The sequence below is a fragment of the Macaca nemestrina genome, chromosome 9 (assembly GCF_043159975.1).
Source record: "Macaca nemestrina isolate mMacNem1 chromosome 9, mMacNem.hap1, whole genome shotgun sequence".
In the NCBI taxonomy this organism is placed as follows: Eukaryota; Metazoa; Chordata; class Mammalia; order Primates; family Cercopithecidae; genus Macaca; species Macaca nemestrina.
Genome location: NC_092133.1, coordinates 35979464 through 36005268, shown reverse-complemented (window position 1 = coordinate 36005268; position 25805 = coordinate 35979464). Strand labels below are relative to the sequence as shown.

At 52.8% G+C, this 25805-nt stretch overlaps 1 protein-coding gene across 1 annotated transcript; it reads right to left on the bottom strand.

The window, feature by feature from the left end:
• Window positions 1-6160: 6160 nt before the first annotated feature.
• On the bottom strand, window positions 6161-11655 carry LOC105478435 (secreted frizzled related protein 5). Its single transcript, XM_011735724.3, has 3 exons — window positions 10975-11655; window positions 9297-9374; window positions 6161-7273 (listed from the first exon to the last, which is right to left on the bottom strand). The coding sequence occupies exons 1-3, from the start codon at window positions 11495-11497 to the stop codon at window positions 6927-6929; spliced, it is 948 nt and encodes a 315-aa protein (XP_011734026.1). The 5' UTR covers window positions 11498-11655; the 3' UTR covers window positions 6161-6926.
• Window positions 11656-25805: the final 14150 nt, after the last annotated feature.

Sequence of the window (25805 nt, the reverse complement as noted above, 5' to 3'; positions counted from 1 at the left end):
CCCTGGCACTGCTGGAGTTTTGCAGGCCTGGGCAAATCCTGCAGGACCAGGCTGAGGGGCGGGCCTTTGGGGCACCCTGGTGGCAGGGGTGTGGGGGCTGCAGCTTGGTCTGGGTGTGAGCTGGGGGCCAAGAGGAGGAAAGCTGTGCCTTGCACGCAGGAGGGGCTCAGCACATGCTTGTCGGATTGACTTGAGGCCTAGTCTTGTGACCAAATTGTGAGGGCCCAGCACTGGGGGTTGGGGTTGGGACTAGAACTTGGTAAATGCCAAACAATGCAGACTTTAGAATGGAAAGATTTTAATCCCTCTGAGAAAGCCAGAAAGGGTGAGCCTTCAGGGAGGCCGAGAGCGGCAGGAAAGAGGATTGGACATGAGATGGGAAGTACGCACCATGCCCTGAGCTGGGGCAGGGGGGTGGCAGGTGGCTGGGTGCTGGGCACTGGTAAGGGCTTTGCGTGCGGTATCTCATTTATTGCTTGCAACAACTCTTGAGGTAAGCACTGTTCCCCCGAAGCAGGAACAGAGTCCCCGCAGAGGTAGAGGGTGGTGCCTGGCGCTGCCTGCTGTGGCCCAGCTCCATGCTTGGCCCCTTTACCATCTGTTGGAGTGGTGCTGGGGCCTGTTGGCACAGGGGTGCTGCCCCCAGGCTCACTGTGCTTTCCTCCTGTGGAAAGTGCACCTGATGGTGATGTGTATCTGGTGTGGGTGCTGTGAGAGAAATGAGAGAGAGTCTGTGGGAGGCATGGGGCATGGTGCCTGGCATGCTGGACACATTGGCTCCTGTCATCCTGGCCACCTTTAGAGGACAAACAGCTCTGTCCTGGGTGGCTTAGAAGAGTGATCTTTTTTTCTTTTAAACCAGAGAATAATTTTAGAGTATTCTTCAGAGAAGAGTATCAGAGGCACGAGTGTAGTTTGGAAAAGCAGAGTCAATACATTTTATTTTTGGAAAATGAAAATGCCAAATGTTGGTGAAATCTTGACCATAACAGCAGTGACTTGAAGCCTGTGCTTGCAGGCATGGATTACAGAGATGGGAGAAACATGAGTTTCCATCCTTGGGTAGCAGCCTCAGAGAAGGGGATGCTAGTGGGCCTTGTCCCCTTGAGGTGCCCCTGAGAGTAGGCAGGGGACATAACTTTCAATTGCAGGTACCACTGGGAAGTGAAGTCACGGAGGGATTGTGCTTTAGAACTGGCTGCATCCACAGCATGGAGAGGACCTGCACGTGGGTGGCCTGGAAGACAAATTGTCCATGTTTGAAAAAAAAAAAACACACACACAATTTGTTCTCAGGCCCCTGAGGAGGAGGGGATGGGGAACCAGACTCTGCTGCAGCCCTGGCGCCTGCTGGGGCAGGTCTGGGGCTCCAGCTCCCACAGCCTGGCGTGGGCTTAGGGCTCTGCCGATCCTTTTTGTGGTTGGTTGTGTTGAGCAGCCTCCTGTGAGCCATGGCTGGCAGTGGTTTCTGGTATCTTCAGGATTTTCAGCCCTTGGGGCTGAAGCCATATGAAGTTCTGTGTTCATCCCCTTGTTTCCCTGGAACCTTCGAGGCACCCCCTAAGAGAGGCCCTGGCCCAGCATCTATCTTACAGCTGGTGGCCCTCGGGATAACACCTACATTGATGGAGCACCTGTGCCAGGCACCATGCTGAGTGCATCATCTCATCAAGACCTCATGATAGTCTCCAAAAGTAGGTTCTGTTGTTAGCTCTGTTTAATTGATGAATAAATGGAGGTGTGGGGAGGTTAGGGAACCTGCCCAAGGTCACATAACTAGTAAGTCATGGAGCCGGGATGTGAATTGTGCCACATGCGCTTGTAGAGGCCTCATAAGAGAATGTTCGGAGGAACAGAGCAATCCTGGGTGCCACCCTCCCCTCTCTCTGCCTGGCCCCCACTGGCTCCAGGAGCTAGCCACTGAGCTAACAAGAAGGCCTACCCACTAAGCACAGCCTCTCTCCTCTCCTCCCTCCCACCCCCAGCCCTAGTGAAGTGGGCTCAGCCTCAAGAACAGAGGCAGCCTTGTGACTGGAGTTTCTCCAGCTCCCAGCAACCCCACCTCCGGTCTGGCTGAGTATGTTTCAACACCCCAGAGCAGCACATTCCATTCTCTGGCACAGCTGGGGGCTGGGGATTCCGGATTCCCCTGGCTGCCTGTGTTCTTCACAGCCCCAGCAGAGCCTGCTGTCTGGGCTGGGACGTGGGGTCCCAGCCACACACATTCCAGCAGCAACCACCCCCCACGTTACATTTCTTCAGGAGTGAACTTCAGCCAGGATTACAGGCGACTAAACAGTTGTGGGATGTGAGCTTCCTTTGTGGAGACCTAAGGCTGGATGCTGGCAGGGCTGAGAGGGGAGAGGGGATTGGGGGTGGGCTGTCTTTGGGAATTAGGAGAAAAGCCACTGACTCCTCTGCCTCTGTCAGTACCCTTGGAGTGGGATTGGAACAGGGCTCCCAAAAATCTTCCTGTGAGGCAGGCTGGCAGAAGCATGGCTGCCTGCACCCCCTGGCCTTGGCTTTGCCCCTACAGACAGTAGTATAGTGGTTAAGAGCATGAAGTCAAATTCTAGCACTGCCATGTGCAAGCTGTGTGACCTCCAACAAGTTCCTTAACCTCTCTGAGCCTCAGCCACCATCACTGAAATGCCACTACCTTGAATGGCTGTTGGGAGGCTTAAATTAGAATGCAAAAGTTGGGTGAGCCACAGTGGTTCATGCCTGTAATCCCAGCACTTTGGGAGGCCAAGGAGGGAGGATTGCTTGTGTCCAGGAGTTTGACAGCAGCCTGGGCAACATAATGAGACTTCAACTCTACAAAAAATAAGAAATTAGCCAGGCATAGTGGCATGCTCCTGTGGTCCCAGCTACTTGGGAGGCTGAGGCAGGAGGATTGCTTGAGCCTGGCAGGTTGAGACTGCAGTGAGCCATGATCGTAATACTGTGTTTAGCCTGGGCAATACAGTGAGACCTTGTTTCAAAAAAAAGAAAAAAAAGAGAAAAGATCAGAGAATGCAAAAGTGTTTTGAGTAGTGCCTACCACCCATCATGGCCTTGATATTTATTGATTGCTAGTATTATAGGAATACTAGTAATCTCTTCAATGTTGGCTTACACCACCACCTGTACTTCTGAAGCAAAACCCCAAATGTAGGTTCTAGCTCTCTTCTGAAAGTAGTGTTCTGGCTTTTAGATAAGATCCTCTTGTCTTTTTTTTTTTTTTTTTTTTTGAGACGGAGTCTCGCTGTGTCTCCCAGGCTGGAGTGCAGTGGCGTGATCTCGGCTCACTGCAAGCTCCGCCTCCCGGGTTCACGCCATTCTCCCGCCTCAGCCTCCCAAGTAGCTGAGACTACAGGCGCCCACCACCACGCCCGGCTAGTTTTTTTTTGTATTTTTAGTAGAGACGGGGTTTCACCATGTTAGCCAGGATAGTCTCGATCTCCTGACCTCGTGATCCACCCGCCTCGGCCTCCCAAAGTGCTGGGATTACAGGCTTGAGCCACCGCGCCCGGCCGATCCTCTTGTCTTTTCCTTGCCTTCCTGCCCATATTGTTTCTTAGTTGATTAATGAATCAATTAGGAATTTTACTGAGCACCTACTATGGACAGGCACTGCTAGGTCATCGCTTTTGGTTAATAAAAATACTCCTGACCATTTAATGGACATCTATATACTGTGCATTGTACTTTTCATGCATTTTCCCACCTAACGCTCAGCAACCCTGTGAAGTAGACATTTTTACTCCATTTTACAGCTGGGCACTATTCCCGACGTTACACAGTCACTAAGTCACAAGATTAGAAGCCAGGACTGGACTGTACCTGCCTCTTCTCACCCCAGCCCAGAGTGTTCAGCTGCCTCCTCCCCTGTCCTTTCTGTTCTCTATTAGAACTCTGATTTTGTCCCCAGCTGAAAAAGCTTGACTTACTCTGCTCTCTTGCACCTAGGGGTGGCCATGTGACTTAGTTTTGGCCAGTGAGCTAAAAGTGGAAATCTACTAGGTGGGATTGCTGGGGAAATTTCTGTTTTCCTGATCAAAGGGGGGCCAAAGGCAGCTGACAAGCTGTGCTCCTCGCCCTTCCCCGCCTTGCTGTCTGGAATGTGGTGGAGAAGTTGGAAGGAGGCATCGTCTATAACCACGAGAGCGAACGTCGCCCCATGGCAAAGCAGGAAGGCAGGAGTTGGACGTAGACCTCCCACCTGTGCACCTCCAACCCTCTTGTGTGGAGAAGCTGGGGTTTCTTTTCCTGGGGTTTCTGTTCTGTGTGGTGGGGGCCACATCGTTCACTGCACCCAGGTGCGCTTGGGGCAACACAGCTGCTGGGTCTCCAGCCAGTGGGAGGGAGCCTTGTGTGACTGAAGGGAATGAAGGGTGGGGCTCAGACCTGGAAGGACCTCCCTGGTCTTTGGGAAGATTCTTCTTGGTCACAGAAAATAGGTTCCTGGTGAGTCTGACAGCAGATGCTGGGGGACAGCAGTCAGAGCTAGGCCCTGACCTCTTGTGGGGGTAGAGGAGTGCCTTCCTGGGCTTCACAGGATGGACTAAGGGAGTCTTCCCCTCGCCCCGCTGCCCCATGGCTGCCAGCATCTGGCAGAAGTCAGCATAGTACTTCAGCCAGGGCAGGCCCAGTCCTGTGTGTGCCATGGAAAAATCACCCCTGGTCCTGGTTGACCACAGAAGTGTCCGTAAACATTTGGTCAGGGTAGGCGGCTGGGAGACAAGGGGCAGATTCAGGGAGCCAGGTGCGCTGGGCAGGGTTTGGGCGTGGGTGGATGAGGGAGGAACAAGGCGGCCTATGCAGCTGCTGACCTGCGGCGAGGCCACCTGCCTGCCCGGGGTGATTTATGAGCACACTGTCGGACCACCTGCTAGCCAGACCTCAGGGGAGTGCGCGCGCATGGCCCACAGCAGAACTCAGCCCTGGCCCCTCTGGAGTCATTTCCCTGAGGTGATGTGCACCTCTGGGAGTGGAAGCCAAGGCTTTCCTCAGCTCCAGAGAACGAGGCTCCTTTGTCTTGGAGGAACACCAGGCCTTGTCTGGACTTGGCATCCCAGCTTTACCCCCACTGGTGGGGTAAACTTCTCCCACTGGTGGGGAGAGCCCCTCAGGGAGTGCCCCTAGCCCCCTGCTCTGGGTACATCTGGCATCTGCTGATGGACCCCCCAGGGAGCTCCTTTCTGGCACTGCCCTGTCCATAGGCTGCTCATTAGAGTGGCCGTGGCTTCTCGCCTCCATCTCAAGCTTTCTCCCCTCCCTGCCCATCCACCTCAAGGCAGCAGCCTCCATCTGCTCTGAGCCCACTGGGGCACCCCCTCAGCTCCTTGCCCTCTCCCTGTCTCAGTTGTCACCTTATCTAGGTAGTAGTTCTCAATCCTGGCTACACATCATCCCAGGGAGCATCTAAAAACACCAACTCCTGGGCACCCTACAGAGATTCTGATTGAATTGCATTAGAGTAGGGCCCAGGATTCTGTAAAAGCTCCCTAGATGATTCTAACATTTATGTGTTGAAATGCAGATTCGGATACAGCAGGTCTGCATTTCTTTGTTGTTGTTGTTGAGTTAGGGTCTCACTATGTTGCCTAGGTTGGTCTTGAACTCCTGGGCTTAAGGGATCCTCCCTCCTCAGCCTTCCAAAGTGCTGGGATTATGGGCATGAGCTAGCATGCCCCCAGCCAGATGCTGCCTTTCTAACCAGCTCCCAGGTGATGCTTATGCTGCTGGACCAGGGACAGGTAAGGAGCAGTGCCCACGGTGTGACACATCTTTGACCTCAGGCTTTTCACGATAGTGCCCTGCGGCCCTGCCTTCTTGGACTCCTCCGATCAGGCCTTCACCTCATGGGGGAGCTGCTGCAGGACGTGGAGTCTTCGGACTGTGGGAGAAAGCTGGGGAATTTGAGACTTCCATTCCTCCTCAGGGACAAAAGAACGTCCATCTCCATCCCTCGCTTAGCGGTCAGAATGACAGGGTGACCCTTGCTATGTACTACAAAAACACAGGCCTTGCTTTTCTTAGCATTCCAAGGAGGTCTATGTGGCCAGGCCATGGGTTAAGATAAGGGCTTCTTTCTGGGTGAGGCTCCATTCTAAACCTCCCTCTCCCCCCACCTCTTGGGAACCAGCTGACAAAGAAATCACCTGGTCCAAACCAATTATTGTTTTCTTTGATTTAATTAAAAAGTTAAAAAAATTAGAAAACACAACCGTGTATGTATTGGTTGCCTAGTACCTATGGCCTCACAGCAGTAGCAATAACTTATCGGGATAAAAAGGAGAAGCAGAGGCTGAGGAATGAACCCCGGGAAGCGAGCCTGCGGGTGTACCGGAAGCGGGTCTGTGCTGAGGCTGGGCTGGGCTTGCTCTCCAGTCCAGGGAGAGCTCTGGGCCTTGGGGCAGGGAAATGGACAAGCTGGGGAAAGCAGGGGGTGTGGCTGGAGGCACTGAGACCCTAACTCCTTTCCTTTGGGGGGCTAGGATGACGCATACAGGGGCGGCGGGGAGAGCTGTCTCCCAAATAGCTTAGCCTAATATTGAGACTTCCCTCTTCAAGGCGAGGCCCCACCACCGACAGAGGGGAGCTGGAGCTGACACCACCGTCTACTCTGAAACCTCCTTCTCACGGTGCCCTGAGCCCCTCCACCCTTCCCTCACCCTCTCCTCCCCTGCCTACTTTCTGAGACCCTGGGGTCTTCCCCGCCATGAAGAAGCCCTGCTCCTGAGAGAGGAAGCCCAATATCCCAGGGACCCCAGGACCCCTGGGTCAAAAAGGATAGCCTGGGCTCCGTGCCCATCCCTTGGGCCCTGTGCCAGTAACAACACGCGTGAAAACACCCTCCGGCAGGGCTGGGTCAACCTGGAAGTTGGGGCGGGGCCAGAGGGCAAGCAAGGCCCAGCTGGCAGGGCAGGGAGGAGTGCCCTTTAGTGGGGCTCTGCGGCCCCATAGAAGAAAGGGTAGTAGAGGGAGCAGGGGTAGGAGAACATGAATTTGACTGCGAACTTCATCTCCTTATTCTTCTTGTCCCAGCGGTAGACGGCCATGAGCAGCAGCTGTCCATCCACTTTGCGGCCCATGACCAGGAAGCTGCCCGCCAGGCCGTCCAGCTGCGGGCAGGGGCAGCCCGCGCCGTTCTTCATGTGCAACACCAGCCGCTTGGTGTCCTTGCGCTTCAGGGGGCCCGGCTTGAGCAGCTTCTTCTTTTTCTGGGCTCCAATCAACTTCCGGTCCCCATTCTCTATCTTGATCTCCTTGATGCGCATTTTGACCACTGTGGGAAGAAAGGACAGGGGCAAGTTGGGAATGGTCAGATCTACCTGGGCCCAGAGTTGGTGTGTTCTGGACCTTCGGCTCGGGGAGCCTGATGCCCTGCGGGGTTTGGAAGGGTGGAGCTCGTACAGGCACATTTTCATATTTATGAAGCGCTTACGGTGCTGCACTCTCATGGACAGCATCATGTTTCATCCTCAAGGTACAGGAGAGGGGAAATGAGGGGTAGAGAGCTTGTGACCTGCGCGAATCAAGAGCCCAAGCCCTTCTGAGACACCAAATGCAGGGTGGAGAGCTCCTGATGGAGCAGCGTGTGGGGCTCCCCCCAGGGAGGGATAAGGAGCGGATGGGACTGGGGCCGGCTGCTTGGAAGGGGATCCTTGCGATGGAGGGAGGCTGGACTTCCTGATCTCTGGGGATGATTCCCATTGGGATTTCTGGCTGTGAGTGTATGGTATGGAGTATATATGGGGTGTGTATATGTGTAGTGTGCGTGCATGCACACACGGTGAGTGTGGTTGGAGCAGTGGTGGGCTGGCAAATATTTAACAGCTGGCTCTGTGGACAGGGAGCCCTGCTTTGCATTCATTGACATCCATGGGGTAAATACTCCCACCACAACTGACCACAAGACTGGGTGTGGAGCTGGGAATAGATACACACAGTTCAGCTCTTGCTGGTGTGAACACACCACTGTACAGTAATATGTACGTGTGTGAGAGAGAAATTGTATGGTGGGTGAGAGTGTGTTTGTGGTATGTATAGGAGTAGGGCAGGGGGTGTGGCTGGAGGCACTGAGACCCTAACTCCTTTCCTTTGGGGGGCTAGGATGAAGGCAGGGTCTGTAGCCAGAGAGTCATGGTGCAGGTCACCCTGCAGTGGATGTAGAGAGCCTAAGGAGTCCTGGGCCTCAGGGTGGGGTGGGGAGTCCCTCGGGCTGGTTTCTCCCTTCTTCAGGCTTCTGGGCCCCCATCTCTGTGGGACCAGGGAGAAGTCAGAGAATAACTCTGCCCACTCTTGGCTGGAAATTGTCATAAAATCTTGTTCCTTTTCTTTATGTCCCTTTCCTCTTCTCTTTCTCTCTCTGACACACACACACACCCCTTGCAATAGCAGTATTCTCTTTCCAAACACAAACAGGCTACCGACATAAAAGACTCCTCTGAAGAAAGGACTTCATTATCATCTCCTTTTTTCTTTTTTATAGACAGGGAGGCTAAGACACAAAACAGGGAACTGACTTGGCAAAGATCACACACTGGACTGCGTGGTCCATGTGTGAGCCGGGTCCTGACCGGACTTGGCTGGGTTTTCCCAGAAAATGGGAAGGCTCTGGGATGAAGTTGTGGCGACAGGTGACCACAGCTCTGCTGGCAGGAGGTGTGCTGAGTCCCAGGTGGAGGTACCCACGGACAAGGGTGCTCCACTTCCATCCGAGAGCCATCACTCCCCACCTGGCTCCATCCATCTCTGGGCTAAGCCTGGCTCCATTCATCTCTGGGCTAAGCCTGGCTCCATTCATCTCTGGGCTAAGCCTGGCTCCATCCATCTCTGGGCTAAGCCTGGCTCCATCCATCTCTGGGCTAAGCCTGGCTCCATTCATTTCTGGGCTAAGCCTGGCTCCATCCATCTCTGGGCTAAGCCTGGCTCCATTCATCTCTGGGCTAAGCCTGGCTCCATCCATCTCTGGGCTAAGCCTGCACTATCCACAGAGATGATCCAGTCATGGAGGCCCCTCTGAAAATGACACCAAGGGAGGGCTGCGGGAGCCCTGGCCGGGGTGGTTTCTGAGGCCTAAGGCCCATAGCCTTGAGGGACTTGTGATGGTCCTGAGATGATGCAGAAAGAGGTGCATTTCTCTTGGGAGAGGGTTTATGGTTATCATTGGATTCTAAACCAGAGCCATGATGCAAAACCTGTTGGGATTCATTGTGATGGATGTGGGCACGTCTGTTCCCGTGTGTGTCAAGAAAGAGAGGCTGGGGGTGGTGCCGGGGCAGTGGCAGCATGGGCCCCACACTCACCAAAGTCACTGGAGCACATCTGCTCCATGAGGCCATCAGCGCTGTGCTCCATCTCACACTGGGCGCAGATCTTGGTCACTGAAGAGAGAAAGTGGGGTGGGGTTGGGGGACAGTTGGTGAGGGGATTGGAGTTCCAAGAGCCACTCAGGGTGCAGGCTTCCTCACTGACCAGCCACTTCCCCCTGCCAAGCCTCTACTTCCTTATCCGGAAATGGGATGATGGCAATCATATCACTACCCGCTCACAGAGTGACTGACAATCACCAGACAGGCTGTGCAGGGACAAAACTGCCAGGTGGGCACAGTGACTGCTCCATGACCCTGGCGGCCACAGCCATGATGTGCATTGTCGTTTAAATTTTATCTCCTCTATCCTCAGCCTATGAAGTAGGGATTCTTATTCCTATTTTATTTTTGAGACGGAGTCTCGCTCTGTCGCCCAGGCTGGAGTGCAGTGGCTCTCCAATCTCAGCTCACTGCAATCTCCGCCTCCCAGGTTTAAGCGATTCTTCTGTCTCAGCCTCCCAAGTAGCTGAGATTACAGGTGTGTGCCACTGTGCCTGGCTAATTTTTGTATTTTCAGTAGAGATGGGGTTTCACCATGTTGGCCAGGCTGGTCTAGAACTCCTGACCTCAAGTGATTCACCCACCTTGGCCTCCCAAAGTGCTGGGATTACAGGCATGAACAATGGTGCCTGGCCCTTATTCCTATTTTGGAGAAAAGGGAACTGAGGCCTAGAGCGGGTTACTCAAGTCTGACAGCAGACGGGGAGGAAGGGGGTGAGGGCATGGAGCCAGCCTGGAAGAGCTATGTGGACCAGCACAGCAAAGGGGAGGCTGAGACCAGGGAGAAATTAGGGTTCAGGGGACTGAGGGTGTGGGTGGGAGGAGGGACTTAGGATCTCACAGGTTTCATGAGCCTGGGATGGCTTCCTATTTTATGGATGGGGGAAACTGAGGCTCAATGAAGTCAAGCAACTTGCCTAAGGGCTTTTCTTTAGGGGCAGAGCCTAATCTGCTCTTCCTTCCGCAGTGAGCCTTACCCAAATGACTCCCAGCCAGGGGAACGGAGGAAGAGGGTGGAGATCTTAGGGTTCCAGGTACAGAAAATGGGGAGGCAGACCATAGCCCAGGAACGTTCTTAGTCTCCAGTCTTTCCCCACATCCCTTCCCTCACCTCTCCTCTCTTCCCAAGGTCCCAACACGGGATGGGAGTGTTGCTTGCTTTGGTGCCTCGGGATCCAGGTGAAAGGCATTGTTTAACGACCCCAGACATTCTTGGGCTGAGAGGGGTCATAAGGCATTTATCAGGACGTCCCAAGATGGGGGGACGGCATTGGGGGATTCTCAGCAGCTTGGTTGGGTGGGCACTGAGAGGGGTGCCAGGGGTGTCCAGGGAATGAGAGCCAGAGGGAAGGTCTGGAGCCGCAGGGAGGCACTACGCTGCTACTCCCTGGGGAGGTGGGAAGGCGGGAAGGCTGCGGGCGATAATTCCGGGGGCGAGGGGCTGAGCTAAGACAGCGTGTGTTTTGTGTGTGTGTGTGTGTGTGTGTGTGTGTGTGTGTGTGTGTGTGTGTGTGTGAAGGGGGGGAGCTGCACCTCTTGGGGGATTCGCAGAGCTGTGCTAGGGGAGCTGCAGGGCCGACGGAGCGCGCGGGGACGGCGGCGGCGGCGCTACCTGGAGGCGCGGTGGCGGGCAGGTGCCCGAACTGCACGGCGATGCAGAGGTCGTTGTCCAGGGGGAACTTGTGGCAGTGCAGCATCTCGGGCCAGGGGAAGCCGTAGGCCTCCATGAGTGGCGCGCAGCCGGCACGCACGGCCTCGCACAGCGAGCGGCACGGGTAGATGGGCCGGTCGAGACAGACGGGTGCAAAGAGCGAGCACAGGAAGACTTGCGTATCCGAGTGGCAGCGCTTGGCCAGCAGCGGCAGCCAGCTGCTCGCCTGCTGCTTCACTTCGGCCAGGCTCTCGTGCTCCAGCAGGTTGGGCAGCCGCATGCGCTTGTAGCCCACCGTGTGGCAGAGCGGCAGGTCGGCAGGGATATCGAGGCACTGCGGCGGCTTGGAGTAGGAGCGGCCGTGCAGCGGCTCGGCCTGCCAGCCATAGTAGTCGTACTCCTCGCCGCGCGCCGGCGTCCAGTGCAGCGCCCCCAGCAACAGCGCCAGAGCGGCTGTCCGCGCCACCCCCGCCGCCGCCCGCATGGCTGCGCCCTGTCCAGGCGCGCGCCGCGCAGCCCCCCGACGTTCGGTGCCCGGCGGCCCAGATGTCCCGGCGTGCGCCCCCGGTCCTGACTCTCCCCAACCGCCGCCGCGGAGGTCGCCCAGGTGGGTGGCAGCCTGCGCTCCGGGCGCCCCAACTGATGCTGGCGCCTCCCACCTCGGGGCTCCAGCCCGAGCCTCGCCGTGCGCCCCAGCCAATCTCCGGCCGCCTGGCCCCCGCTCCAAGGCGGGGATGCAGTCGGGGCGGCCCTCAGCCCCTCCCGCACCCTGCCCGCGCGTCCCGCCCAGCGCCCGGTCTTGCGCCCCTCTCCCGGCTCGGCTCCGCTGCTGTGGCCCTGGCCTCGCCCAGCGCTTGTCCCTGGGGCTCCCTGGCTCCCTGGGCATTTTCCTCGACCCTCGCCTTCTCCATCCTTCCTCCTTATCTCTCTCCGCCACAACCTCTCCTGTTCCTTTTCTCACTCACTTCACTTGCTTATCTCTCTGCCTCGGCCTTTCTCCCTCTGCTCTGTTTTCTCTTCCCTGACACCTCGGTTCCTCTTCTCCCTGGTGGGAGGCTCGTGCCACCCCACACCCTCCTGGATCTTCTGATCCTCCGGGCAGGTCTTCTTTGAGCTTGGTGCCAGGCCCCGTGCTGGCTGCTGGGGAATCAAAGATGGATATAACCCAGAACCCACCCAGGGCCAGGATAGTCTAGTGGGGTGAAGGTAATCATAGCTTCTAGTTAATGAGCTCTTACTACCAGTCAGGGACGGTGCAAGGTGCAAGGTGCGGTGCATGGTACGTTCCAAACTTATCAGCTATTGCTAATGATAGCCAATACTCAGTGGGTGCTAATTGTGTGCCAAGTCTGATCTGAGCACATTGCATAAACTCCTTCTGCTAATTCTCACAATAATGCTAGATGGTGGGTAGGTACTATTATTGTCCCCACCTTACAGATAAAGATCCTGAGGCAGAGAGGTTAAGCACGGATTAGAGCTGGGATTTGAACCCAGATAGTCTGGTTCGAGAATCAGAGCCCAGAAACAACCAGGAGGCCTGGACTCTGAGTCTGTAGGCCTAATGACCAAGGGGATAGGGAGTTCAGAGAGGTGGAGTAACTGGCCCTTGGCCGCACAGCTCATATGTGAAGGAGCTAGGATTTGAATCCAGGTGTGGGGCTCCAAAGGCCAGGGCTTAACCACCCTGTGGTAAGATAATTTCCAACCCATGGTAGGTAACACGGTGGGAGGAGGGGGCATTGATGGTGTCTCTGAGCGGTGCACCCAGGCAAGCATCAGAGGAGAGGGGACCTTCAGGAACCCCATGCTTGGTGCCTCTCTCCTGTCTGAGTCCTGCCTTTCATTGGCTTTCCCTTGAGAGGAACTCGGACTGGAGGCTTGAAGGGAGGGGAATTCCTTCCTGAGAGCCTAACCTGACACCTGACCTCCCAGTCTTTGGTGGGGAGGGTACCCTGGGGAGGTGTCTCCTAGGAGGGCTTGGGGAGCTGGGGGCTGGCTGTGCTGGAAGGCAGGAGTGCTGGGGCACTTTCTCCCTCTGGTCCTCCCCTTAGTCCCACTGATAGATGTTTCCAGGGCTCCTGTCTTCCTCTGGGTCTGTCCTTGCAGTGGTAGTGGAGAGGGGTGAGGGGCCACTCCTTAAAATTCATGGAAAATGCATGGAGTACCTACTATCTGCAAGGCATGGGGTAGGGTATGGATGGGGATACAGAGGTGCAAAAGACATGGCTGTGTTCCTTCTGGTCTAGTTGTAAGAAAAAGACACAAGGCAGGCAGAGGAGGCAGGAGAAGCCTCACCCCACTGAGCCCCAAGGGTGGGATAGGCTGTGTTTGATGTCCAGGATGACCTAGTGGGGTCCAGGTGGAGTAAACTTTGACCTTCTTTTCCCCTCTCCCTCTCCCAGCCCCCAGCATGAAGAGGTTATGCGGATGGCCACTCAGAAGGTGAAGGACTGGTCTCTGCAGGGCCAGGCAGTGCAGTGTAGCAATGGTACGAGAGCCTGGGCTCTGCAGATGATGGAGCCAGGTTCAGATCCTGGCCACGCACTAGCTGTATGACCTTGGGCAAGTACTTAACCTGATTTCCTTCTTTGTAAAATGGAATTTCTTCAGCAGTTTTTGTGAGGAGCAAATAAGGTGAATGGAAAGAAAGCCCCCTGCACAGTGCCAACATACAGAATGAACACCTAGGGATGTGTGACTTTGGAGTAAAAATGTGCTGTGTAAACACAGCAAGACTCCATCTCTACAAAAAATAGAAAAGTTAGCTGGGTATGGTGGCATGCGCCTGCAATCCCAGCTACTCAGGAGGCTGAGGTGGGAGGATTACTTGAGTTCAGGAGTTCGAGGTTACAATAAGCTGTGATTGCACCACTGCACTCCAGCCTGGGCACCAGAGCAATACCCTGTCTCTTAAAAGAAGAAAGTGGTGGCTGGACATGGTGGCTCATGCCTATAATCCCAGCACTTTGGGAGGCCAAGGTGGGCAGATCACCTGAGGTCAGGATTTTGAGACCAGCCTGGCCAACACGGTGAAATCCTGTCTCTACTAAAAATACAAAACTTAGCTGGGTGTGGTGGTGCATGCCTGTAATCCCAGCTACTCAGGAGGCTGAGGCAGGAAAATTGCTTGAACCTGGGAGGCGGAGGTTGCAGTGAGCTGAGATTAAAAAAAAAAAAAAAAAAAAGTGGTGTGTGTTCTGAAAGCCCTTGGATGCCTTGGCTCTGGCTCTGGTTTGGGGCTCTGAACAGCAGTTGTGCCCCTGCACGCTGACTCTCCCACCTCTCTAGGCTTGGCAGGCTCCCGCCCTCCAGGGAAGGTGTGGCCTCGGGCACTGGCAGGGGTGTTAGAGCCCCCCAGGTGGTTGTGCAAGGTGCTGGCTCCTTGGGCAGCTGGTTGGCTGTGCTGTTCTTGGCGTCCCGGTGCCTGGCCTGGACAGAGCAGGGCTTTGTTTCTACTGGTAGTTATGTGAGAACTGCGCATGACCAGAGAGCTGTGAGTCCATACCTGACAGCTCCGAGGGCTGTTAACGGGCAGAGGGGCCAGGCTGAAAGCCTCCTGGAAGAGGAGCATGGACAGTCTTTACCTGGGAGCTCTGTCATGGGAACCCCCGAGGGCCCCTGACACAGGGCAGGGTGAATGCGAGGAGGTAAAATTGACAGGAACCAAGCCGAGGTGAGGGCTGCACCATGAGGCTGTTGTCAGGGGACCTCTCTGTGGCCATTTGACCTGGTTCTGCAGCCTGGGCAGGAGAAGGCTGGCTCTGATGTAGCGCCCCTTCTTGCTGAGGCTGAACCAGGGCCTAAGCAGCAGGTGGAACACCTGCGCACTGTGCTGGGCATCTGTCCATCTTGAAGCATCCACAGCCTGTCCAGACCTTTCCCCCAGCTGATAAAGGGGACCATTTGTTCAAAAAAATGTGTATTCGTGGTTTGTTGTGAGCAAAGTTCTATATAAATACCTCTTAGATCAAACTTGCTAATTATGTTGTCAAATTCTACATTTTTCTACTCTTTTATTGTCTATTTCAATGGTTCTCAATGTGTAGTCAGTGTTCCCCAGGGGGACCCCAGGACTCTTTCCGGAGGAGTATACAAGCTCAAAACTGTACAAAATTCAAATTCAAAGTACAAGATAGTCCAGTGGATTTTAAGGTTATTGGGTAAGAGAAACTTATTGATATGGTTTCAGATTCTGCATTACATTTAAGAAACTACACATGTCAGGCCAGGCGCGGTGGCTCATGCCTGTAATCCCAGCACTTTGGGAGACCGAGGTGGGTGAATTGCTTGAGCTCAGGAGTTTTGAGACCAGCCTGGGCAACATGGTGAGACCCTGTTTCTACTAAAAATACAAAAAAATAGCCGGCTGTGGTGGTGTGTGCTGGTGGTCCCAGCTGCTCAAGAGGCTGAGGTGGGAGGATGGACACTTGAGTGGGGGTTGGGGAGTGGGGTTTGTTGAGGAGAGGCAGTGGAGGTTGCAGAGAGCCAAGATTACACCACTGCACTCCAGCCTGGGTGACAGAGTGAGACCCTGTCTCAAGAAAAAAAAAAAAAAAAAAAGATTACACATGTCAATCTTTGGGGTAGTATCAAAGAAGTATATTCACAATTAACTGAAAAGGCCATCAAAATACTCCTCCCTTTCCAACTGCATTTATGTGTGAGGCCAAATTTTCTTCATATACTTCAACCAAAACAACATATGGCAACAGACTGAATGCGGAAGCATATATGTTAATCTGCTGTCTTCTGTTAAGCCAGACATTAAACAGATTTGCAAAAATGTAAAACAATGTCACTCTTGTCACTAAAATTATTTTTTGTTTTGAAAAATACAATTACTTTTCATAAAAATTTATATTAACATATAAACATTTCTTTTAAATGCATTCATGCATTTTACTTTTTCCTCATTTTTAATTCCAAATATGGTGAATAATGATAGGTATAAAACCATGTAAACAAAATCTCTTTGGGATTCTCAATTTTTTTTTTTTTTTTTTTGTATTTGAGAAGGAGTCTCTCTCTGTTGCCCAGGCTGGAGTGTAGTGGTGCAGTCTCAGCTTACCGCAACCTCTGCCTCCTGGGTTCAAGCGATTCTCCCACTTCAGCCTCCTGAGTAGCTGGGATTACAGGTGTGTGCCACCATGCCCAGCTAATTTTTGTAGTTTTAGTAGAGACAGGATTTCACCATGTTGGTTGGCCAGGCTGGTCTCAAACTCCTGACCTCAGGTGATCCATCCGCCCCGGCCTCCCAAACTGCTGGGATTACAGGTGTGAGCCACCATGCCCAGTCTGGGGTCTCAATTTTTAAGAGTGCAAGAAGGTTCTAAGACCAAAATGTTTGAGAACTGCTGGGCTACTTAATCTGTCCATTTCTGATAGAGGTATATGAAATCTACTGTGCATATGGGTTTGGCAATTTTTCCTTTTTTTAAAATCAATTTTAGCTTTATATACCTTAATGCTGTGTTGTCAGGTGTATAAAGCTTCATGATTATTATAACTTCTGATTGAATTGTAACTTCTGTCTGTATGAAATATCCTTTTTTGTTCCTTTTAATGCCTTAGGACTTAAGAATAATGATTTCATGAACCAGCACTTAAACAGAACCTGCTATGGGCCAGGTATGGATGCGAAAGAGATTTAGTTCTTGTCAGTGTGGAGTACACAGGCACAGGAAGGCAACATATGTAGTGCGGCAGGCACAGTCTGGGCTTTGGAGTCAGACTGACCTGTGCTGAATTCTGAGCACTTCCTAGTGGTGTGTCCTTGGGCCTGTGTATGTTGGACCTTGAACCTCAGTTTATAACATAGGGTTAATAGCATCTATGTACTAGTAGTGCTGGTTGCGGAAGGCTTCCTGAGATAATGAGTGACAGCAGCACCCTGCAGAGTGTGCCCTGTGAGTAGCTCTGTGATCAGTGCTGCAGCAGAGCCACCAGCCAGGAGATCTGCCCTGTTTATGCCTCCTGACAAGGCCCCCAGGAGAGGCAGTGTGGGGCAGTGGGGAGTGCACCAAGCTGGGATTCGAAAGATCCTGAGTTATACCTTTTTAATTTACTAGCAAAAGTAATTTAATTACTTTTTAATTTAGTGAGACCCTGAGTCTCAGTTGCCTCATCTGTGCGGTGGGGGGGACCACATTGCCCTGCATTCTCTGTGGGGTTATCTTGAGGATCCAATGAGAGAGTGGAAGGGTCTCGGGATGATGATGGAGGTGGAGCCGAGGAATGCAAGGAGGCCCCCAGGGTGGCTGTTGCCTCCCCTATCCCGGGCTGTGAGGAGGCCTTACCAGCACAGGCTTGCCTGGACCCCCAGGAGGGCTGGGATGACTGAAGTGCTAAGACAGGGTCTTGTCATTATTTCAGACTCCTGGAATTGTCTGCCTTCTTTTTTTTTTTGAGACTGAGTCTTACTCTGTTACCAGGCTGGAGTACAGTGGTGCGATCTCGGCTCACCACAACCTCCGCCTCCTGGGTTCAAGTGATTCTCCTGCCTCAGCCTCCTGAGTAGCTGGGACTACAGGTGCCCGCCACCATGCCCAACTAATTTTTGTATTTTTAGTAGAGATGGGGTTTCACCATGTTGGCCAGGATGGTCTTGATCTCTTGACCTCATGATCCGCCTGCCTCAGCCTCCAAAAGTGCTGGGATTACAGGCGTGAGCCACCGCGCCCGGCCAATTGTCTGCCTTTTACAATCCCAGTGCTTCTCTGACAGGGTGGTGTCTTCATAGCAGCTGCCATTAAGTGCCCATTAAAAAGCCAGGGTGAGTGGTCTAATTAATGAAACTATCAGTGCTGGTAGGCACCTACTGTCCCCAAGCATCGCCCTCCTGGTCCCCCACCATTTTCTTTAAGAGAAAACTAAAAATTGGCCTTCCTGAGCCCACAGTCTAGAGCTCTTCCTATCATACCTCCAGTTGTTTTACTTTCCAGCATTTTAGCTTTGTCAATTGCAAAGTCAACATCTGTCCCAGAGGCCCCCAGCTGTGCAGCGCCTCCCTGCTGAGCAGTCTGTGCTCTGGCTGGCAGTTCAGGGAGGCCTGCTCAGCATCACTGGGTAAACTGGTTACAGAGGGGCTTGAGCGAGACTTACCAGCCACTAAATCAAGTGACCAGGGAGGCCAGCCTCAGTCCTCCCTTCTATGAGCCTAGCCACTGGCAGGCTCTCCGACTTGTCCTGATCTCACATGGCTTGAAGAACAAAAGCAGAGGCGAGGCTTCTCTCGGGCCTGGGGCTGAGTCCAGCTCAAAGCGTGCCCGTCTGAAGCTTGAAGGCAGGTGGGATGGGGTGGGCACTGCTGGCATTCTCTAGTTGGGGCTATGGATGGAGAGAAGGCTGAATACTGCTCTCCTCTTCTCCCTGGGTTCCCAGCACACCTGGAGTCCCTGGGCTATGGCCAGTTGGCAACACTGGCTAGAAGCACATTGGAGAGGCTGTGTAATGTTTTGGTTAAGAGTGTGAACTCTGGGGCCAGACTGGGTTCTGATTTTAGCAATGCCACATGACCTTGGGCAAGTTATTTAACCTCTCTGTGCTCCAGTTTCCTCATCTGTAAAATGGGGATATTAATAACAATAATTTCTTAGAGAATTGTTGAGGTTAGATTTAATTTTAAAAATCATTTAGGACAGTGCACAGTAAGCACTGTATAATTGTTGGTTAATATTATTGAATGTGGGCATGACAGTGGTCTTTAGAGACCATCGCCAAATCCTGTAGCTCTTCACTCCCAATTTCTCTGATATGCCTCCTGTGCTCTCCCTCCCTTTGCTCTCCGCGCATCCTCCCTGCTCCCTCTGCAGTCTCAGTTTTCCACTCTGCAGGAGCCAACAAGATCATTTCAAACTGCAAACCTGATGGTCTCACCCTTCAGCTCAAGCCCCTCAGTGGCTCTTACTGTTCTTAGCGTAAAGTTCTTACCCAGGCTCTGGGTAAAGCTCTTATCCAAGGCCAGGTCCCCTTGCTGGGCACTGTCTGGAAGCCTGAAGTTCCCTTTGCTTATAATGACACTGGTCATTATATAACTGTTTAGTTTATCAGCTTCTGGCTTCTCACTAGACTGAGAGATCCACAAGGGTATGCCATCATCTTGTTCATCTCCGTTGTTCCCAGATCCCTGTCAATCACATAATAGGTGCTCCATAAATGTTTGGTGAATGAATGACTGAACAGATGGATGAATAGTCGGTGGGAGGAAGTGATAGAAGGAAGGAGTCTTTGGAGCCAGATGGGTTCAGGCTGGAACCCAGAACCTTTATCAGGCTCTGTTGGAATTCTTGAGAGGACCAGGGAAGATCAGGAAAATTCTAGCAGGGAGCTGGTGAGGACCAAGTGGAGTAAGAGGAGTGATACGTCAGTTGCGGTGCTTGCTGCCGACCAGGGAGTGATGGACGGCCTCTCTTTCTCCTTCCTTTCATGAATACTTGTTTAGAGCCCCTAGGTGCTTTTGCTCTCCTGTATTTCATTTCGTCATCCAGATAGCACTGTGAGGGAGGTATTATTATCCCCATGTGATATGAGAAAATTGAGATTCAGAGAGGGTCAGCAACTTGCCCAGAGTCACACAGCCCAGAAGCAGCAGAGTTAGGACTTGAACCCAGGACTTCCTGCTATGGATGTGAGAAGTGATTGGGGGTAGTGCCACTCTGTTGAACACTGACCCAAACTGGCTTGCAGGGGAAGGCAGCCCTAGGGAAGCAGACCCTTCCGTGATAATCAAGTCGCTGAGGTTGCAGCAGGTTTGACCCAGTTGGCTGGGTTGTTGCCCTCAGGGAGCTCACAGTCTAGAGGTAGAGGGGGAGCCAGCTGATACACAAATACACAAATAGTTTATCATTGCAACTAGGGTGACTTCCTGGGAGATGGGTGGAGAGGCACTCCAGGGCCTGCTCTTTGTGGAAGCTGGAAAGAGCACCAGATGCAGAGTGAGAGCTGCCTATGCCTATTAGGCTTTGCCTCTACCACTTCTGGGCTGTGGGAACTCAGGCACATGAATCCCTGTGCCTCAGTTTCCTCATCTGCAAAACAGGGACAGGAAGAAATTCTTTGTAGATTTCTTGGGAAGATTAAATGAGAGATACTTGAAAGTGCTTAAAACTACTAGTGTTAAGTATTCAAAGGGTTTTGTACAATCACAGGAGGTGGGTGGCATGGCCCCCCCCTTTGCCCTGACTATGGCTATGTGGGGCCCTTGGGACCCCAGATTTATAAAATGTTGCAGCTGAAAGCTCTCCTATATTCTCCTGACCACCCAGGGGCTGTGAAGGCAGTACTAAAGGTTCATAAATGATTCTCCATGTTTCCCCAAATCAACACAGAAGGGTTCATTTGCCGTAAACAAAACAGCAGACTTCTTTGCTTTTGGCTGAATTACAGCTCTCAGGATGGAACTCCTCTCATGCTGAACAGAAGTCGGCTGGCAGTCCCTGCATCTCTGATTAATATAAAAACAGAGGCTGGGAGGGGAATTGACTTGCCCACACGGGACAATAGGTCAGAGAGGCTTCAAGCTACTTTGTGCTGGGCGCCAGGGGAGGAAGTGAGGAACCCCCAGGGAGAACCCTGGGGGCAGGATTGTGGAGGGGAAATCCAGGGCAGGAGTGTTAGGGGTGGGGGCAGGAGTGATGGGGAATCCTGGGCAGACAATGGCCTCATTAAGGAGAGGGTGAGGGTGTGGAGAAGTGGGGCACGGCCACAGCTAGTGAGGGTGAGGAAGTAGTGGACTGAGGCTCTTCCTCCCAACCCCCACCAATGGAGCAATTGTCCTCTGCTGGGAGGGAGCTGGGCCTGGGCCTGGGCCTGGGCCTGGGAACGGCTGGATGCCTGCCCTTAGGGCCACTGAGGTGGTCCTGGCCTCCTTGCCTGGTCCCAGAATAGCTCCTCTGTGCAGGCTGCTGATCCTTCAGGCCCCAGTAGGGGTTACCCAGTCCTACTTCTTCCAGTTGGCAGTTTGGGGTATGGATGCCCAGCCAAGGCTCTCTGAAGAGGGGCCCCCACTTCCCTTCTGCACACTTCTGGGAAACCTGAGCCCTGTTTAGGCTGGTCTCTGAGGCCTGGGCCCAGCCCACTTCCTGCAGCTCTCCTACTTTCAGCTCCACCCTGCTGCCCTGTGGCCGGCTCACTTGGCTTCTTGGGTCTCAGCTGCTTTACCTGTAAAGTGAGAGAGTTGAGCTATGAATAGCAGTGCTTCTTCCCCAGTGGTTAGCCCGTCTGGGCCCGGGGTGGGGCATGGGCTCAGTCCTCAGGACCCCTGGGGCTGGCACTCAGGGGAAGGGCCAGGGCTGCTAAATTCCTGCTGGGTTCAGCACAGCCCTTCAGGATCAAGAACTGCCATGCCCCAAGAGCCGATGGAGCCCCTGTTGAGCTGCACTGCTAGATGGATGCTTTTCACTCTTGTTGTTTTTAGGGTAGCACCATCCTGTTTTCAAACGATGTGGCTTGTGGGAACTCGACAGATAAAATAGATGAAAGGGGAGAGTATGGTTAGGGCTGGTGGGGGGCCCGGTGGGAACCCTCCCTAGGCCTCATCCGGGCCTCTCTGCAGCTGGCTGTGCCCTGTGTGGGCGGTTCTGGGTGTTCTGTTCTGATTGATGGGGCATCTGCTGAAATTGGCAATGTCTGTGCTGTACCAGTTGTTACTCCTTACCCTGGCATATGCTGCAGGGTTTTGTCTTTTTGTTTAACTCTAAGCGATAGGATGGGCAGACAGGGTTTGGAGATTAACTTCCTGTGGCCGGGAATTGTCCTTGGTCTCCTGGGCCAAGGCCTGACCAGGCTGGCTGAGACCAGGCTGCTGGCATGGGCACACCCCCCAGCCAGGGGAGGAGAAGGGTTCCGAAACTTTATATTGCAAAGCAGTCACTATAGAAGCTGATTAAAGTATATATTTAGATTGCGGGGCCACTGCACGAACTCCAGTTCAATACCTGTGACTCCCAGGCAATTTTGAGGCAGTGGGCTGCAGACCAGGATGGGAAATGCTAGCCTCCCAGGGGGCTATGCCTGCTCCTCGTTCCACCGCTGCCTCCTCCTGCCCCGGCTGGCCACAGCCTCCCTCCAGGGCCCTGCTGGTGGGCCTCCTTCAGGCTGAAATGAGAACTCTTTCTTTCTGGAAGCTGCACACAACCTGGCATCCCCTCCACAGTCCTGTTCCCTGTCCCCCTCTGTGTGGGGTCAGTAGTTGGGTTCACAGCCACCTTATCTGCTCCAGCGCCCATCTCAGGGCTGTGATTCATGATGGTGTCTGCAGACAGTGGTGTGCCCAGACCCTAGGCTAAGTGCCTTATCATCTCATTTAAACCTCTTGACAATGCTATGAGATGGGTGTTACTGTTATCACCCTCCCTCACTCCATTTACAGAGGAGAACTCAGAGGTGATTGAGTAACTTGCCCAAGGTCACAGAGTGGGGAGTCTCCCAGGTAGATCCGACTCCACTTGACACATGCTGGATACTGGGAGGGCAGCCAGCCCTGGCCTCTGTCTGGGTTTTCGTAATCACCCTTCAATGAGTCTGGCATGCTACTATTATTATTATTACTTTGAGTCAAGGTCTCACTCTGTTGCCCAGGCTGGAGTGCAGCAGCACGATCACAGCTCACTGTAGCTTCGAACTCCTGGGTTCAAGTGATACTCCTGCCTCAGCCTCCCAAGCTGGCACAACAAGCACATGCCACCATGCCCTGCTAAGTTTTCCTATTTTTTATAGAGACGAGGTCTCACTATGTTGTCCGGGTTGGTCTCCAATTCCTGGGTTCAAGTGATCCTCCTGCATTGGCCCCCCAAAGCACGGGGATTTCAGGCGTGAGCCACTGTGCCTGGCCATTAGTATTATTATTAATGAGGACTTCAGGTGTTGTTGTTTTTTTTTTTAATAGAGACTGGTCTCCCTTTGTTGCCCAGGCTGGTCTCGAATTCCTGGACTCAAGGGATCCTCCTGCCTCAGCCTTCCAAGGTGCTGGGATTACAGGTGTGATTCACCACGCTGGGTCGTTATTATCGTTATTATTATTATTATTCTTGAGACCAAGTCTCACTCTGTTGCCCAGGCTGGAGTGCAATGGTGTGATCTCGGCTCACTGCAACTTCCACCTCCTAGGTTCAAGCGATTCTCGTGCCTCAGCCACCTGGGTAGCTAGGACTACAGGTACATGCCACCACGCCCAGCTAATTTTTGTATTTTTAGTAGAGACGGGGTTTCACCATGTTGGCCAGGCTGGTCTCAAACTCCTGACCTCAGATGATCCTCCTGCCTCGGCCTCCCAAAGTACTGAGATTACAGGTGTGAGCCACCACGCCCAGCCTGTTAGTATTACTATTAATGAGGACTTGAGTCTTAAGACTTCCTAGAGGTTGGTACTTAAGGAAAGATCTCATGGGAACAGCAGCTGAGAATTGCTGGGGTCCTGGGGAGGAAGACTCATTGTGGTGTGTTTGGGAGTCACATCTGTGACCTTGTTTCTTCCTTATGACAGCTTAGGGAGGCGTGCATGGACAGTCCGTATTTTACAGATGAGGAAACTGAGGCTCAGAGAGGTTAAGTTCACTTACTCAAAGTCCCTCTGCCAGTAAGTGATGGAACCCAAGTTGAACAAAGTCCTGACTCTGCTGAGATGCCATGCTTTTCTTATTGCCCCATGAATTAAGATTGTGCCAAAGTCAGGGAAATGGAAAAGGCCCTTCCCCACCCCACCCTGGAGGGCTCTGAAGCCAGCGCAAGGTCTGCTGGAGACAACGAGGTCCATGCCCTGTTGACCTAGTTATGTGGCGAGGCAACTCGGGGTCAGGGAAAGGTGCATTCTTTCCCTTCAACTCATATTACCCAGCTTCTGGCTTCCTGGAATTTTTGTTAATATTCCAAATCACTTGGCAATAAGTTCTCTTCCCCGCAGTTTTTGCAAACAGGAACTGAGCACCCTTCAAATAGAAGACCACACACTTTCACACCCTTTTCTCCTTTAAACTGTGCCAGGGCCCTGTTAGGAAAAAGCAGCTCTGATAAGAAACCAAGAGGCGAGGCGTGGCAAAGGAACCAGATGGCCTGAGAGGAGTTTGGTGACAACATCCTGGGCTCAGGCCCATGTCACAGGAGGCAGAAGGGACCATAGACTTGATGCCTAAAGACCCAGTGTGAGTCCCTGGTCTGCCACTCCCTGTCCTCCTTGGGGCTGCACTTCCCCTCTCTGGGCCCCAATTTCCCTCTTAAAGGAAAATAGGCCAGGCGTGGTGGCTCACACCTGTAATCCTAGCACTTTGGGAGGCCGAACGGGTGGATCACCTGAGGTCCAGAGTTCAAGACCAGCCTGGCCAACATGGGTGAGACCCTGTCTCTACTAAAAATACAAAAAATTAGCCGGGCATGGTGGTGGGCTCCTGTAATCCCAGCTACTTGGGAGGCTGAGGCAGGAGAATCACCTGAACCCGGTGGAGAGTCGGGGGGTGGAGGTTGCAGTGAGCTGAGATCATGTCACTTCACTCCAGCCTGGGTGAAAGAGTGAAACTCCATCTCAAAAAAAAAAAAAAAAAAAAAAAAGGAAAAGAATACCCTCCTGGTGAGAGGATCAGGTGAGAAAATACATGTGAAGAGGCTGTACCATTGTAATTACTTGGTTACCTGGAGGTCACGTTTGACCAGCAGAGTTGTTTAGCAGGGCCTCTGCAATGACAGAGGGCTTCTACCTCTGCGCTCTCCAGTTCGGTAGCCACTTAGCCACGCATGGCTGCGGAGCACTTGAAATGTGGCGAGTGCTGCTGAGAAACTGAATTTTAAACTTTTCAATTAAAAACAGTTTTTTTTTAGGGACAAGGTCTTGTTCTGTCACCTAGGATGGAATGCAGTGGTGCAATCCTGGTTCACTGTAACCTTGAACTCCTGGGCTCAAGCAGTCCTTCTGCCTCAGCCTCCCCAGTTGCTGGGACTGCAGGTGTGCACCACCATATCCAGGTAATTATTATTATTATTATTGGTAGAGATGGGGTTTCCCTATATTGCCCAGGCTAGTCTCCAACTCCTGGCCTCAATGGATCCGCCTACCTTGGCTTCCTGAAGTGCTGGGATTACAGGTGTAAGCTATCTCGCATGGCCCTCTGAATTTTAAATTTAATTTTGTTTTAGTGAAATTCACATAACATAAATATAGTTAAATAAAGAACCATCCAGTGACACTTAGTACATTGACAATGTTATGCAACCGTCACTTCTATCTAGTTCTAAAATATTTTTTGTCTCCCTTGAAAGAAGCACATTAAACAGTTGTTCCCTGTTCCCCCTTCCCCGCAGCTGCTGGCAGCCACCATGATACCTTCTAGGCATCTGCCTGTTCTGACATTTCATATCTGTAGGAACTCTACAGTATGGGACTTTCTGTACCTGGCTTCTTTCACTTAACGTAATGTTTCCAAGCCTCATCTGTGTTGTGGCATGTGTCAGTACCGCTTTCCTTTTTGATGATGGAATAATATTCATTTTAGTTAATTTTAATTCATTTAAGTTTAAATAACCACAAGAAGCTGCTGCCTACTGTACTGGACAACCAGGAACCTCTGGTATCCTTCTGGGCAAGTGAGAGAGCAGGGCCCCCACGTCCCCGCTGACACCTCAGAGAACCCCATGAGAGAGAAGGAGCCGGAGAATGGAAAGACTGAGACGGGCATCCCAGGTTCCCCAAAGGAGCCCAAGCTTGGCCACTGACGGACATGCATCTGACATGTTCTGAGGCCTCATGAGGCTGGGCACTGGGCTGTGTGTATTGTGGATGTCAACTCACTGCGTCCTCATAGCAG

Bases quoted from the DNA above. Each gene is read 5' to 3' on its own strand.
- LOC105478435 (XM_011735724.3), bottom strand. From the start codon at position 11,497: ATGCGGGCGGCGGCGGGGGTGGCGCGGACAGCCGCTCTGGCGCTGTTG. The intron at 9,375-10,974 runs GTAGCGCCGCCG...TTCTCTCTTCAG, and splicing joins GCCCGCCACCGCGCCTCCAG to TGACCAAGATCTGCGCCCAG. The intron at 7,274-9,296 runs GTGAGTGTGGGG...TTCTTCCCACAG, and splicing joins GATGTGCTCCAGTGACTTTG to TGGTCAAAATGCGCATCAAG.